This window comes from Sphaeramia orbicularis, chromosome 17, assembly GCF_902148855.1.
Source record: "Sphaeramia orbicularis chromosome 17, fSphaOr1.1, whole genome shotgun sequence".
NCBI lineage: Eukaryota > Metazoa > Chordata > Actinopteri > Kurtiformes > Apogonidae > Sphaeramia > Sphaeramia orbicularis.
The window spans coordinates 1,260,178-1,277,259 of record NC_043973.1 but is presented as its reverse complement, the minus strand read 5'-3'; the positions used below and the strand labels follow the sequence as shown (position 1 = coordinate 1,277,259).

The following is a 17,082-nucleotide window of genomic DNA, read 5'->3' as shown; positions in this document are numbered from 1 at the left end:
TTGACAGCCCTGCTCTAGATGTTAACAATCCTTTTAGTTCAGGTTCCACATTCAGACCAATTCAATCTCAAGTGGGTGGGATTCAGTCAAATACTATCATAATAACATAGAAATAATGACAACTCAAAATTTTTCTCTTTGTAAAAGTAAAAATTTTCATGTATTTACACTAAAACGAAGTATAATTTTACAACAAATGTGAATAACCTGAACAAATATGAACAACCTGAAATTTCTTAAGAGAAGTCAGTACAATTTTAACAAGATTCTGCCTGTTATTAAATGTTTTGTGTGTTTGTTATATTATAATGTAATGTACATGTGTAAATGATAAACTGAGGCAGAATATTGTTAAAATTACACTTATTTTTTCAGTTTGTTAATGTTAGTCACATTGTTTTAAAGGATAGTTTATAGATGTAAACCTTTTCATAATGTAAATTAACTGTTTTTGCTCTTAAACATAGAGAAAAGTTTGGAGTTGACATTATTTCTACATTATTATGTAATTATTTTACTGGTTCGGCCCACTGCAGATTAAATTTAGCTGAATGTGGAACTGAACTAAAATGAGTTTGACAGTCCTGGTTTAAACAACCGGGAATTGTACAGAAATCTACAGATGAGGCATTATGTGGAGAAAACTATAAAAAAATTCTGATGAAGTAGATACGGGAATAATTAAATCAGAATCAGAATCAGCTTTATTGACCAAGTATGTGAACACATACAAGGAATTTGGCTTCAGTTTTTATAACGTTCACGACATACAGTTCCAACATGAACCCAGAACAACATGTGGACCTGGACACAATATAGACCAACAGTCCACTACAGACCAACAGTCCACTACAGACCAACAGTCCACTACAGACAAACAGTCCACTACAGACCAACAGTCCACTACAGACCAACAGTCCACTACAGACAAACAGCCCACTACAGACCAACAGTCCACTACAGACAAACAGTCCACTACAGACAAACAGCCCACTACAGACCAACAGTCCACTACAGACCAACAGTCCACTACAGACAAACAGCCCACTACAGACAAACAGTCCACTGGACACAAACAGTCCACTACAGACAAACAGTCCACTACAGACCAACAGTCCACTACAGACAAACAGTCCACTACAGACAAACAGCCCACTACAGACAAACAGTCCACTACAGACCAACAGTCCACTACAGACAAACAGCCCACTACAGACCAACAGTCCACTACAGACAAACAGCCCACTACAGACAAACAGCCCACTACAGACAAACAGTCCACTACAGACCAACAGTCCACTACAGACCAACAGTCCACTACAGACAAACAGCCCACTACAGACAAACAGCCCACTACAGACCAACAGTCCACTAGACAAACAGTCCACTACAGACAAACAGTCCACTACAGAAAAACAGCCCACTACAGACAAACAGTCCACTACAGACCAACAGTCCACTACAGACAAACAGCCCACTACAGACAAACAGCCCACTACAGACAAACAGTCCACTACAGACCAACAGTCCACTAGACAAACAGTCCACTACAGACAAACAGCCCACTACAGACACACAGCCCACTACAGACAAACAGTCCACTACAGACCAACAGTCCACTACAGACAAACAGCCCACTACAGACCAACAGTCCACTACAGACCAACAGTCCACTACAGACAAACAGCCCACAACAGACCAACAGTCCACTACAGACAAACAGTCCACTACAGACAAACAGCCCACTACAGACAAACAGTCCACTACAGACAAACAGCCCACAACAGACCAACAGTCCACTACAGACAAACAGTCCACTACAGACAAACAGCCCACTACAGACAAACAGTCCACTACAGACCAACAGTCCACTAGACAAACAGTCCACTACAGACAAACAGCCCACTACAGACAAACAGCCCACTACAGACAAACAGTCCACTACAGACCAACAGTCCACTACAGACAAACAGCCCACTACAGACCAACAGTCCATTACAGACCAACAGTCCACTACAGACAAACAGCCCACAACAGACCAACAGTCCACTACAGACAAACAGTCCACTACAGACAAACAGCCCACTACAGATAAACAGTCCACTACAGACCAACAGTCCACTACAGACAAACAGCCCACTACAGACAAACAGTCCACTACAGACCAACAGTCCACTACAGACCAACAGTCCACTACAGACCAACAGTCCACTACAGACAAACAGCCCACTACAGACAAACAGTCCACAACAGACAAACAGTCCACTACAGACAAAAAGCCCACTACAGACAAACAGTCCACTACAGACAAAAAGCCCACTACAGACAAACAGTCCACTACAGACAAACAGTCCACTGGACACAAACAGTCCACTACAGACAAACAGTCCACTGGACACAAACAGTCCACTACAGACAAACAGCCCACTACAGACAAACAGTCCACTACAGACAAACAGTCCACTACAGACCAACAGTCCACTAGACAAACAGTCCACTACAGACAAACAGCCCACTACAGACAAACAGCCCACTACAGACCAACAGTCCACTACAGACCAACAGTCCACTACAGACAAACAGCCCACTACAGACCAACAGTCCACTACAGACAAACAGTCCACTACAGACAAACAGCCCACTACAGACAAACAGCCCACTACAGACAAACAGTCCACTACAGACAAACAGCCCACTACAGACAAACAGCCCACAACAGACCAACAGTCCACTAGACAAACAGTCCACTACAGACAAACAGTCCACTACAGACAAACAGCCCACTACAGACCAACAGTCCACTACAGACAACAGTCCACTACAGACAAACAGCCCACTACAGACAAACAGCCCACTACAGATAAACAGTCCACTGGACACAAACAGTCCACTACAGACAAACAGCCCACTACAGACAAACAGTCCACTACAGACAAACAGTCCACTACAGACCAACAGTCCACTAGACAAACAGTCCACTACAGACAAACAGCCCCCTACAGACAAACAGCCCACTACAGACCAACAGTCCACTACAGACCAACAGTCCACTACAGACAAACAGCCCACTACAGACAAACAGTCCACTACAGACAAACAGTCCACTGGACACAAACAGTCCACTACAGACAAACAGTCCACTGGACACAAACAGTCCACTACAGACAAACAGCCCACTACAGACAAACAGCCCACTACAGACCAACAGTCCACTACAGACAAACAGTCCACTACAGACAAACAGCCCACTACAGACAAACAGCCCACTACAGACAAACAGTCCACTGGAGACAAACAGCCCACTACAGACAAACAGTCCACTGGAGACAAACAGTCCACTACAGACAAACAGTCCACTACAGACAAACAGTCCACTGGAGACAAACAGCCCACTACAGACCAACAGTCCACTACAGACCAACAGTCCACTACAGACAAACAGTCCACTACAGACAAAAAGCCCACTACAGACAAACAGTCCACTACAGACAAACAGTCCACTGGACACAAACAGTCCACTACAGACAAACAGTCCACTGGACACAAACAGTCCACTACAGACAAACAGCCCACTACAGACAAACAGTCCACTACAGACAAACAGTCCACTACAGACCAACAGTCCACTAGACAAACAGTCCACTACAGACAAACAGCCCACTACAGACAAACAGCCCACTACAGACCAACAGTCCACTACAGACCAACAGTCCACTACAGACAAACAGCCCACTACAGACCAACAGTCCACTACAGACAAACAGCCCACTACAGACAAACAGCCCACTACAGACAAACAGTCCACTACAGACAAACAGCCCACTACAGACAAACAGCCCACTACAGACCAACAGTCCACTAGACAAACAGTCCACTACAGACAAACAGTCCACTACAGACAAACAGCCCACTACAGACCAACAGTCCACTACAGACAAACAGTCCACTACAGACAAACAGCCCACTACAGACAAACAGCCCACTACAGACCAACAGTCCACTACAGACAAACAGTCCACTACAGACAAACAGCCCACTACAGACAAACAGCCCACTACAGATAAACAGTCCACTACAGACCAACAGTCCACTACAGACAAACAGCCCACTACAGACAAACAGTCCACTACAGACCAACAGTCCACTACAGACCAACAGTCCACTACAGACAAACAGCCCACTACAGACAAACAGTCCACAACAGACAAACAGTCCACTACAGACAAAAAGCCCACTACAGACAAACAGTCCACTACAGACAAAAAGCCCACTACAGACAAACAGTCCACTACAGACAAACAGTCCACTGGACACAAACAGTCCACTACAGACAAACAGTCCACTGGACACAAACAGTCCACTACAGACAAACAGCCCACTACAGACAAACAGTCCACTACAGACAAACAGTCCACTACAGACCAACAGTCCACTAGACAAACAGTCCACTACAGACAAACAGCCCACTACAGACAAACAGCCCACTACAGACCAACAGTCCACTACAGACCAACAGTCCACTACAGACAAACAGCCCACTACAGACCAACAGTCCACTACAGACAAACAGCCCACTACAGACAAACAGCCCACTACAGACAAACAGTCCACTACAGACAAACAGCCCACTACAGACAAACAGCCCACTACAGACCAACAGTCCACTAGACAAACAGTCCACTACAGACAAACAGTCCACTACAGACAAACAGCCCACTACAGACCAACAGTCCACTACAGACAAACAGTCCACTACAGACAAACAGCCCACTACAGACAAACAGCCCACTACAGATAAACAGTCCACTACAGACCAACAGTCCACTACAGACAAACAGCCCACTACAGACAAACAGTCCACTACAGACCAACAGTCCACTACAGACCAACAGTCCACTACAGACAAACAGCCCACTACAGACAAACAGTCCACAACAGACAAACAGTCCACTACAGACAAAAAGCCCACTACAGACAAACAGTCCACTACAGACAAAAAGCCCACTACAGACAAACAGTCCACTACAGACAAACAGTCCACTGGACACAAACAGTCCACTACAGACAAACAGTCCACTGGACACAAACAGTCCACTACAGACAAACAGCCCACTACAGACAAACAGTCCACTACAGACCAACAGTCCACTAGACAAACAGTCCACTACAGACAAACAGCCCCCTACAGACAAACAGCCCACTACAGACCAACAGTCCACTACAGACCAACAGTCCACTACAGACAAACAGCCCACTACAGACAAACAGTCCACTACAGACAAACAGTCCACTGGACACAAACAGTCCACTACAGACAAACAGTCCACTGGACACAAACAGTCCACTACAGACAAACAGCCCACTACAGACAAACAGCCCACTACAGACCAACAGTCCACTACAGACAAACAGTCCACTACAGACAAACAGCCCACTACAGACAAACAGCCCACTACAGACAAACAGTCCACTGGAGACAAACAGCCCACTACAGACAAACAGTCCACTGGAGACAAACAGTCCACTACAGACAAACAGTCCACTACAGACAAACAGTCCACTGGAGACAAACAGCCCACTACAGACCAACAGTCCACTACAGACCAACAGTCCACTACAGACAAACAGTCCACTACAGACAAACAGCCCACTACAGACCAACAGTCCACTACAGACAAACAGCCCACTACAGACAAACAGCCCACTACAGACCAACAGTCCACTACAGACAAACAGTCCACTGCAACAGTCCACTACAGACAAACAGCCCACTACAGACAAACAGCCCACTACAGACAAACAGCCCACTACAGACCAACAGTCCACTACAGACAAACAGTCCACTGGACACAAACAGTCCACTACAGACAAACAGCCCACTACAGACAAACAACCCACTACAGACAAACAGTCCACTACAGACCAACAGCACACTACAGACAAACAGTCCACTACAGACCAACAGTCCAAACAGTCCACTACAGACAAACAGCCCACTACAGACCAACAGTCCACTACGACAAACAGCCCACTACAGACCAACAGTCCACTACAGACAAACAACCCACTACAGACAAACAGTCCACTACAGACAAACAGTCCAAACAGTCCACTACAGACAAACAGTCCAAACAGTCCACTACAGACAAACAGCCCACTACAGACAAACAGTCCACTACAGACAAACAGCCCACTACAGACAGACAGTCCACTACAGACAAACAGCCCACGACAGACAGACAGTCCACTACAGACAAACAGCCCACTACAGACAAACAGTCCACTACAGACAAACAGCCCACTACAGACAGACAGTCCACTACAGACAAACAGCCCACTACAGACAAACAGCCCACTACAGACAAACAGTCCACTACAGACAAACAGCCCACTACAGACAGACAGTCCACTACAGACAAACAGCCCACTACAGACAAACAGTCCACTACAGACAGACAGTCCACTACAGACAAACAGCCCACTACAGACAAACAGTCCACTACAGACCAACAGTCCACTACAGACAGACAGTCCACTACAGACAGACAGTCCACTGGAGACAGAGACAACAATGGGTTCAGATTTACAGTGGATTTACGATGGAAAATGAACAGAGTACAAATTGGAGTTTTTATACAGGGAGTGGATGTGTGGATCCAGTCTATTAAAAATATAAGTATATGTATAGTATTTACAGTGGGTTTTACATTGTAATATATACAGAAAGTGCAAATTGAAGTATTTATACAGTGAGTGGATGTGTACAGGAATACAGTCTGTAAAAATATATGCATGTGTATATCAGCTAAAATTTCCTTAGTGGGTCAAATGAGTGTCCATTTTTGTCCAAAAAAACAGTTGTCCTACAGTCATAGAAGTGTGTGTAAATAATGCTAATCCATTTGTGCACAGACTACTGATATTCTCTGACAGTGGAAGCTCTATTTTCATAAATATTGGATTTGGAATAGCACGTGTACGTGAAAACTTTTGCTGGTGGACGGATGTGACATTACCCATGATGCTCTGGTCAGTACCAGTACTTTATTAGGAATAAACTTATAGACTTACTATTGATAATTCTGCTCTTCTTCATAAATGTTGGTATTGTGGATCTAAAACAATCCCAGCTGACACAAAAACACTAAATGTGTCAGTGGACGGATGTGACATGGTTGTTGTGGATCCCATCATACTGATGCTCTGCAGCCATGTCAGCGTTTACACTAATGATCCCTGTGCAAAAACTAGGAGCACTATTATTTATTGGATAGTTTATCATCAGACTAAAAAGTAAAGAACAATATAGAATTGTTCTTTCTGTATAAAAATGCTTCTTATTGTAAAAGTGTTGATGTAAACAGTGCTATGTGCCATTCTTCATGTATGTATTGGTGGAACAGAAGCAGGATGGATCAGCACCATACTCCAGATTGAACCTGTACAAATAAAACATGTGATATGGAGGAGAGAATCTGGGAAGAAAAACTGGGGAATCCAAAAGAAGAGAAGATTTGTTTTTCAGCTCAGTTCAGTTCAAATAGAACTTGGCCATTTGTGACATGAAAATATAGCATTAATTGTGATGAAATTGGACATTTTTGAGCTGAAAACATAGTTCATATGAGCATCAACATGTTGAACAGAACTGAAATCCTGTCCATTTGAACAACTGTCATTTACCAACACAGAGTTCCTTTGGGGATTCACTTAGATTGATTTCTTATGCACAAAGACACAAATAAGACCTCTAAGCACATTTTAGCCGATATATATATATATATATATATATATATATATATATATATATATATATATATATATATATATATACATATACATATATATATATATATATATAAATAAATTATTGTAGTGCTAATAGTTTTTTACATAGTGCAAATTAGACAGTTTTATAAAGAGTGCACAATCTAAGTTTGTGAGTTGGTGAATTGGAGTCAGGGGGTCCTGACACTGGATGGGTCATGAAGTGTTCATCAGAGTGACGGCCTGGGGATAAAAACTGTTCTTGTGTCTGGCTGTTTTGGTGTACAGTGCTTTGTATCGCCTACCGGTAAACTATTTATTTCAGCATATGAATCAGAATCAGGCAAGAAATTAATAAAACAAATGTATAGAGAAGTGGAATGACACAGTATATATAAAAGAAAAGTGGAAAAAAGAGGCTGGAAGAAGGTTATCTGAGGAGGAAAGGGAGACACTCAATGAGCGACAGTGGAACAACTGCCCCGTTCATGGAGGGAACATGGTCGGCAGAAGAGAACAACATACTGGAGACTATACTCGCTTTAACACTGACCCTCAAACTGTGTGAATATAACTTGTGTATAAAAATGTACTTAATGGGAAAACACCAATTTCACCAAAACTCAGATTTTTTTATTAAAACTTTTTGCGCTGGCAAGAGGTGGTTTTTTTGGGCATAGTGCAAATGGTATATCACACAAAACTGCAATGGAAAGACCTTTTTCTGCAACTAGAGTCACACGAATAAGAAAAAGACAGATGTTGATGAATGTTACAACAAGAGAAGAAGAGTTTTAAAATAAACATGGTGTGGTATGTGTGGACACACCAGGAAACCTAATCATTTTTTAATTTAGTATGAGATAGAGGGGCAATATATAATAATAATGAATATATCTGTAAATCAACATGACATTTACGTTGGTTGCCATGTTTATAGAATGACTTCTCGTGTCATCTCCCGATAATAAACAAACAAATCCTCACATTTGTGATTTAATGGAAAAACTGACATTATGCACTTCTGTTTTTCCACATTTAGTAAATATCGGTAAAGTTTTGCAAAGATGTCCAATGGAAAAGCGACTTATGTGGTGAAAATGAAGCCAATCACTCTCCTGTATGTTGCCTGTGCAGGTGCAGACAGCTGTGGCTTGAATCATTACTGGAAAACCTGGATCATAAAGGCAGAAGGAGCCCATCCTCCGTTCACTCACAGCCGGACAAATGACCAGCGCCTCTTATCACTTCCTTATTTTTCACCTCCTCGGCTCATATGCTCGATCATGACCTGGAAATCGATCCAAGCGCTCCGTGTTGAAGGACATCTTAATTTCTCCAAAGGCACATAGAGGAGCGATGAGGGCGGTTGGAGGAATTATACCTTTAGTGTTTTGATGATGACACGTCTGTATGAAACAAACGACAGAAGCAGGACCTAAAGGTGAAATGAAGGTGGAACTGGGTGGTTTTAACAGGACAGGTTTTCTAAGCCTCGTCTCCAGGGAGGAGCAAAAATGAATAAACCAGTGGTGACTTCTCAGACTGCAGTGGAAGCTCCGCTTCCCCTAAAAGTATGAAAATTAAATGCTCAAATCTGTTCAGTTGTTTTCATTTCATTGACTCCAAATGTGTTGGAACACGTTCATCTCTCAGACCAGTTGGTTCAGAATCAGTTTGATCCCAGATCAGTGGACTGGATGTTGTTCACTTCTCCTCCATTCCCGTGTCTGTGTTTTCTCCTCCATCTCTGCTCAGTGCATTTGTCCGTAGACGCTCAGCGTCCATGCACTTCAATGGGACTGAGTGGAACTGGGTTTTTCAACAACTCTAAACTGGACACTAATTGGATAAATGACACCGTGTTGTCCCCCCTGGACGCTTGGCATCTCTGGGGGTGAATGGAGCTGTGGGCGGAGCTCAGCTGGGCCAGACGCTGAGCTTCCATGTGCTGATTGGAGGATCGGTTGAAAGGCTGAATGTGGTTTGATTGGCAGCTGTTTTCAGATCTGCTCCTTCACTGACACAGTTCAGTTTAATACCGTCACACATTCTGCTGTGAAATCACAGAAACAAATGAACTGTTCATTTACTGACCTGGAAAGAAAATTTCAACATTAATTTCAACATTTCCTTGTTTACTTGGTACGATAAGGTCACTGAGCATTTTCTTAAAAAGGAATGGAGGATGAATTCATGTTTAAATAACTTGACTTTTTTTATGACTTTCTGCTGGAGACCTTCATTAATAATAAAATATGCTTGAATCAGTATAAAATAATTTTTAATTTTTAACAAATGATGTTCATAAACACCTTCTAAAGTACTGCTTTTTTGTTATTTTGGTTGTTGAAACTGCACATTACAGCTTGTAAATAAAACAACTGAAAATCATTCTTTTTGAGTATATGTAAAAAGAAATCTATTATAATTGTGATTTCTATTTAATCTTTTTCTTTTTTTTATTACCTTATGTTCCTGCATTAGTTGATACTGACTAAAGAAATTAGAAATCAGGGATCCACTGACGTGTTTTTATTTCTTTCTTTTATGTTCAGACCTGATATACTTGTTAATATTTAAGGACACTACATACAATAAATAAACTGATATTTGGGACTGATGCATGTGCAGTATTCACTAAAGTGTTGGGTGAATCTTTTAGAATAAAACTAAATTCAGTGTCTTTAAAGTGTCTTTAAACCAGCGTCTGACTTTGGTCCCAGATGTTTGTTCAGATGTGTCCAACTCCAGTCAGATCTGAATCCTCTGTACTCCATTCATCTGTCTGTGTTTATGTGTCTGAATCACTTCCCTCACACTGAACACCTTCGTAGATGACTCCATCAGAAACACAGTCCACTTGTTCACAGAACAAACCCAAATGTCACTCTGGCCTTTTTGGAAAGTTTGTCGTGAAGTGCATTGTGGGAATGTGAGTTCCTGCAGCAGCAGTTTGTCTGTGTGTTGGTGAGTGTTGAACCCAAATGTGTCCTTTACCTCCATCCACCGACTAGACTCATTCTATAAAACAACCCTGGTGGACTGGAGGAGTTTACGTTGGAGCGATCTGGATCGTTTTCTACCCGAATCTGTGAGAAACCGCTTTCACTTGGTCACCATTCCCACAATGCACTTTGTGGCAAAATCTCTGAAAAGTCCCGGGTGACGTTTGGGTTTGTTCTGTACACAAGTGGACTGTGTTTCTGATGGAGTCATCTACGAAGGTGTTCAGTGTGAGGGAAGTGATTCAGGGGCTCGTTTCTGCACTAGCTTGTTAAATCGTTAAGCCCAGCGCAACGCAAAATGTGTCCATTTAACGCATTTTGAGCTATTCCGTTTCTGGGCTCACTCTTTGTTTGTTAACAACTAACGCAACACAAAATGCATTCCTGCGTTAGTTCGTTAACCCAATGCAAAATGCGCTATCCCATTCTGGGCTAGTTGGTTAAAAGTGTGTGCTCGCCCAGTTCCTCGTTCCAGCGCTGATTTAAACCATGTTAGAATAAGGATGTATTCTTGTAGCTTCATTTCACCTCACTTCTGTCATGTATTTCCTTTGAGATATTATTTACATTTGAAAAGAAGATTTTAACACAAGTTTGACAATATCTTTAATGATATCAGATTTTTTCCATGGAAATTTTGCACTGAGAAAAATAAATTTACCGAGTGAGGACTGATCTGAGCACTGAATTTTATTCTCTGTTGATTTATGGATAAATATAGATTAGTTCAAGACAAAGTGTGTGTGGCTTTGAGAGATGAATGAATGAATGAATGAATGAATGAATGAGAACCGTATGGGGGCGGAGCCATGAACTGCTGCCACACACACCAGTGTGTGTGTGTGTGTGTGTGTGTGTGTGTGTGCGCGCGCGCAATGAGATATGAGCACGTGGATGAGAGGAACGGAACAGCGTTCAGTTTGTCTGTACAATCTGTTTGTCCTGTTGTTGCCGTGGGTACGACCAACAGTGACCGTTCTGTTAATGAAGTCAGCAGTGGGGTAACTGGGGTCATCCTTAGACGTCCTTATTAGACATGTCTCTGATGCTTCGGCTCCTCCTTCCACTCGTATCTCTGGAGGGAAGGACCCGAGGGGCTGATCGGAGGAACCGGCCTCACCTGGAGTGTTGAGGAGGCGGGACTTCTTGCAGTGGTAGGACAGCTCCTGTTGGCAGTGCTCTGATTGGCTGATGATGGCCGACAGCTGCTCCTCCTCCGTGGGGTAGTGGAAGTGGACCGAGTACTGGTTCACCCCCGGAGACGCTCGGATTCGGGTCGTCTCAGTGTTGTTGTGCTGGATCACCATCCACGTGTTGTCCTCTGTGTGGACACACAAGATCAGCAATAAGTTTATATATTTATTTCAAATCCAAACTACAAACTACAAGTTTTCCCCTTCGACTGAATCCCCCTGGAGTATAGAACTGTGATCTGAGCTCTCTGCAGACATTGAACTTTTTTCCACATGCTTTTATCTACATATCCTCTGTTTGAGGTCGTCAAGCAGTGAACACAGAGCAGCGAACAAACCTGAAGTTCCTGGTCCGGTGTGGGAAAACTGTCAGGAGCACTGGGATGACTGCAGCAAGTGTACGGAGATGAGACGATGACACACTCACATGTTTTTGAGTGGTGCAAGATGTTTAAAGGACGCGAGAAGGGATGAGAATTGATAAGAATTTAATGATTCTGATTCGTTATCAATTCTCTTACCAGTTCTCTTATCAACTCTCACTGGGTGAGGGAATAAAAGAGTACAAACGGGTTTGTTAGCATTAACTGTCTTATATTTCCATCTCTGCACAGAAAATAGAACATATACAGTGTCCACAAATAATAATAACAGATGATGCCGGTTCGGGGGAGAGGGGGCGTCACACCATATGAGCGTACAAAGTCAAAGTGAAACTTAAGACCCTTTACTAATTCCTCTATGTCTCCCACTGTTGTGCACCTCAGTTTCCTTTTCCCTGGCTTTGGAAACTTTTATCTCAGGGGCAGAGTGTTTGCTGCGCCCTGGTGTTTGGTCTGCTGCTAGTTTCACAAGCGTCACGAAGTAGCGTATCAAACATGTGACATTCCTGCAAATGAATCACATGCTGTGTGGACAAATGTTTGAGCGTATTGGAGGGATTTTCCTCTTTGAAGAAATGGAAGCTTTGACAGTGTTACAGTGGCCCTGGTGTCGTCTGTACACCTAAAATAAAGCCATACTTTGGAGCGTTTCTGCCTCGATGCCATGTTGGCTATGTTCTAAACCAAAACAATGGAGCATACATGTGATGTCATCACACATGCACAACGAAGGCGGAATCGATAAGCAGAATTGTTAAGCAGGCAAACGATTCCAAGGAATTGAGCAACTAGGAACCAGTTCTCAATAAGAACCGGTTCTCGATCCCCATCCCTAGACACCAGGATGGGGAAGACAACCCCGGGAGTGGAAGACCTTCAACGAGCAGGACTGAGGCCAACGTTGAGCACGTCAGGCAGATGGTGCGTGACTGTTCAACTGATCATAAATGTGCTGAGCATGAACCACGACAACGTCAGGAAGATTATTACCTCCACCAAGGAGGTTATGATTTTGTCGGCGTTGGTTTCTGTCTGTGTAAGATAACTCAAAAAGTTATGGACAGATTTGGATGAAAATTTCAGGAAATGCTGATACTGGCACAAGGAACAAATGATTAAATTTTGGTGGTGATCGGGGGTGGGGGGGCCACTGATCTGCCTTGATGGAGGTCTGCGCTCTTTGAGTGCTTCTAGTCACTAAAGATTTGAAGACAGTCTGTGCAAAGATGGTGCTGAAACTGCTGAACGATGACCAGAAGGATCGTAGAGTGCAAATGCGTCAGGACATCCTCGAGTGCCTTGAACCTGAACCAGATTTGCGAGGGAGAGTCACGACTGCTGATGAGTCATGGATCTACAAGTATGACCCTGAGACCAAACACCAGAGCCTTTGGCAGAAGAGTCCGACATCCGCCAAGGCCGAGAAAAGCAAGACAGTCCAAGTCCAAAGTCAATGTCACGTTGATCACATTCTTCGATGTGAGGAGCATCGTCCACCCCCAGTTCTTGCCACAGGGCCAGAGGATTAACCAGCACGTCTACAAAGAGATCCTGTGGTGTTTGCTTTGTTCAGTGTGTGAGAAGAGGCCAGAGTTGTGGCAGGACGACGCATGGCTGCATCACCATGACAACGTACCTGCCCACAATGCCCTGAGCATCCGACAGCTCCTGGCCCAGAAGAACATCGTTGCGCTGGAGAAACCTCCCTACTCACCCGACCTGGCTCCGTGTGATTTTTTTCATCTTCCCCAAGCTGAAGGGGGTCATCAAGGGGACTCGTTTTGAAGACGTGGATGACGTCAAGATGGCTGTGACGACGGAGCTGCAGAGGATCCTAGAAGACTCCTTCCAGGACCGCATGGAGGCGTGGCCAAGAAGGCTGGGAAGGTGCGTTAGACTCCAGTGGGATTAGTTCAAAGGGGAAAACAGGTAGGTTGGATTTGAAATCTATCTTTTGTGACACCAGTCCTGGAAGTTTTCTGACACACCTCGTATACTCAGATGAGATAAAAAGATCTAAATGAGGAAAAGAAGATAAATGAAAGAAAACAGCTTTTCATTATAATCACACAAACAATATAAAGCATGAAAGCATTTAGACACAGAAACAGATGTGAGGGAGTGATTAAGAAAAAAACAGAGAACAATACTCAAGTTCCACAGGCGAAGGACGATAAAGAAGAACGAAAGAAAAGTGATGAACGGAGCCTCGCTTACACTTATGTAGCTGTCAGTCAAACCAAATGGTGAAGATGAAAGGAAGACAAGTAGAAAAGATGTGTGTGTGTGTGTGTGTGTGTGTGTGTGTGTGTAGGTGTGTGTGTGTGTGTGTGTGTGTGTGTCACCTGTCATGTTGCAGTAGACCAGCTGGGGTTTGATGGGCCCGCTGCCATCCACGTCCACGTAGAAATGTCCAGATGTGTTACCATTGTGTTTGTACGCCTCGCACGACTGTTCATACACAGCTGTGGAGAGGAGGAGGGAAACGACGTCACCATCATCATCATCATCATCATCTGGGCTGATAGACGTGCACACAGCTGGAGGATTATGGGAACTGCTGCTCTACGCACGTATCACTGTCTCATAAGAAGAGTGGAGACGGGTCTATTTGTCCATCAACGTCCCATAAAGAAGAGTAAAACTGGACAGTAGTGGACAGTAGTGGACAGTAGTGGACAGTAGTGGACAACTCCACTCACTCATGACGTCCTGGTCAGTCAGAGGACGTTCAGATCCAGACTGATTCCACCCAAATGCACCACTGAACCGCACAACAAATCAATCCTGTCTGTGTCCATCAGACTGTTTCATTCCTCATTAAAACAAAATAACTATAATTACACACAACCATACGTTTACACACTTGTTCCCTCCGCCAAGGAGGTTCTGTTTTTGGTTTGTCTGTCTGTCTGTCTGTCTGTCCGTGTGCAAGATAACTCAAAGACTTATGGAGGGATTTGGATGAAAATTTCAGGAAATGTTGATACTGACACAAGAAACAAATGATAAAATTTTGGTGGTGATTGGGGGGGGGGGGGCACTGATCTGCCTGGGCGGAGGTCTCCGAGTGTTTTTCTAGTTAAGTATATCACATTGATAATACTGTATATCATAATATTAACTGAACTGAGCTGAAAAACAAATCTTCTCTTCTTTTGGATTCCCCAGTTTTTCTTCCCAGATTCTCTCCTCCATATCACATGTTTTATTTGTACAGGTTCAATCTGGAGTATGGTGCTGATCCATCCTGCTTCTGTTCCACCAATACATACATGAAGAATGGCACACAGCACTGTTTACATCAACAGTTTTACAATAAGAAGCATTTTTATACAGAAAGAACAATTCTATATTGTTCTTTCCTCTTTGGTCTGATGCTAAACTATCCAATAAATAATAGTGCTCCTAGTTTTTGCACAGGGATCATTAGTGTAAACGCTGACATGGCTGCAGAGCATCAGTATGATGGGATCCACAACAACCATGTCACATCCGTCCACTGACACATTTAGTGTTTTTGTGTCAGCTGGGATTGTTTTAGATCCACAATACCAACATTTATGAAGAAGAGCACAATTAGCAATAGGAAGTCTAGAAGTTTATTCCTAATAAAGTACTGGTACTGACCAGAGCATCATGGGTAATGTCACGTCCGTCCACCAGCAAAAGTTTTCACATCCACGTGCTATTCCAAATCCAATATTTATGAAAATAGAGCTTCCACTGTCAGAGAATATCAGTAGTCTGTGCACAAATGGATTAGCATTATTTACACACACTTCTAGGACTGTAGGACAACTTTTTTTTTGGACAAAAATGGACACTCATTTGACCCCCGAAGGAAATTTTAGCCATTATATATATATAAATTTAAAAAATGTTTTCTTTTTCTGTTGTATTGATAATATCTTTCCTGTTACTTTTTACTCTCCTTGAGTAGAGTGACTGTAACACCCCATAATTTCCCTCTGGGATTAGTAAAGTATTCTGATTCTGAACATCATCATCATCATCATCTTCATCAGGGCTGATATACGAGCACACAGCTGGTGGATTATGGGAGCTGCTGCTGTACACATATTACTGTTCCATAAACAGGGTGGACCGGTTTGTCTGTCCATCAGTGTCCCATTAAGTCCAGATCAGTGGACCAGTAGAGGACAGTGATGACAGTCAGACCTTCATCACCTCTGCTGCTTCCTCCTGTCTGTAGACGCTGGAATTCAAACCTTCCCCTCCATATCTGCAGCGTCCACCACTCCACTCAGCTGTTTATCTGTGCTTTCCTCCACAGCCAAAGGCCTTTTATTCATCACAGTCCCTCAGTAAACCCCCCCACAACCCACTTTCACTGAAAAATGAATGTGGAGCTGAACTGTGAGGGAATCTCTCCACTTTAAGTCTTGAGGTTATTCGAACAGAATGGATAAATCCACCTTAAAAGCTGCTGCAGGTTGGTTTATTTGTTCTGGTCTATATTTGGTAGTTCAGTCACAGCCACAGTCTCATTAACCTCGGTCATATCGCTCACCTTCAAATGGGTTCCATAAATATTCTATAAAATTATCTGCAGGTGTCACAGGAAAAATTGGTTTCTTGAAAAAAAAAAAAAAAAAAAACTGCACAAGCTGTGAGCTAAAGAACAGAAGAATTCCACCTTTTCTGGGTATTAAAGCTGACCCAGTCCACTGTTTGATGCAGAAAAGCCCAGCCTTTCTTTCTTTCTTT

At 43.2% G+C, this 17,082-nt stretch overlaps 1 protein-coding gene across 1 annotated transcript in view; it reads right to left on the bottom strand.

Annotated features, from left to right (window-relative positions):
• Nucleotides 1–17,082, bottom strand: part of LOC115436826 (contactin-associated protein-like 4) — a 262,042-nt gene that overhangs the window by 98,437 nt on the left and 146,523 nt on the right. Inside the window, exons 12-13 of the mRNA XM_030159784.1 lie at nt 14,697–14,816; nt 11,896–12,096 (exon numbers count right to left, since the gene is read on the bottom strand). Of these exons, the coding sequence (XP_030015644.1) occupies nt 11,896–12,096; nt 14,697–14,816 (321 nt within the window). The remainder of the gene's footprint in view (nt 1–11,895; nt 12,097–14,696; nt 14,817–17,082) is intronic.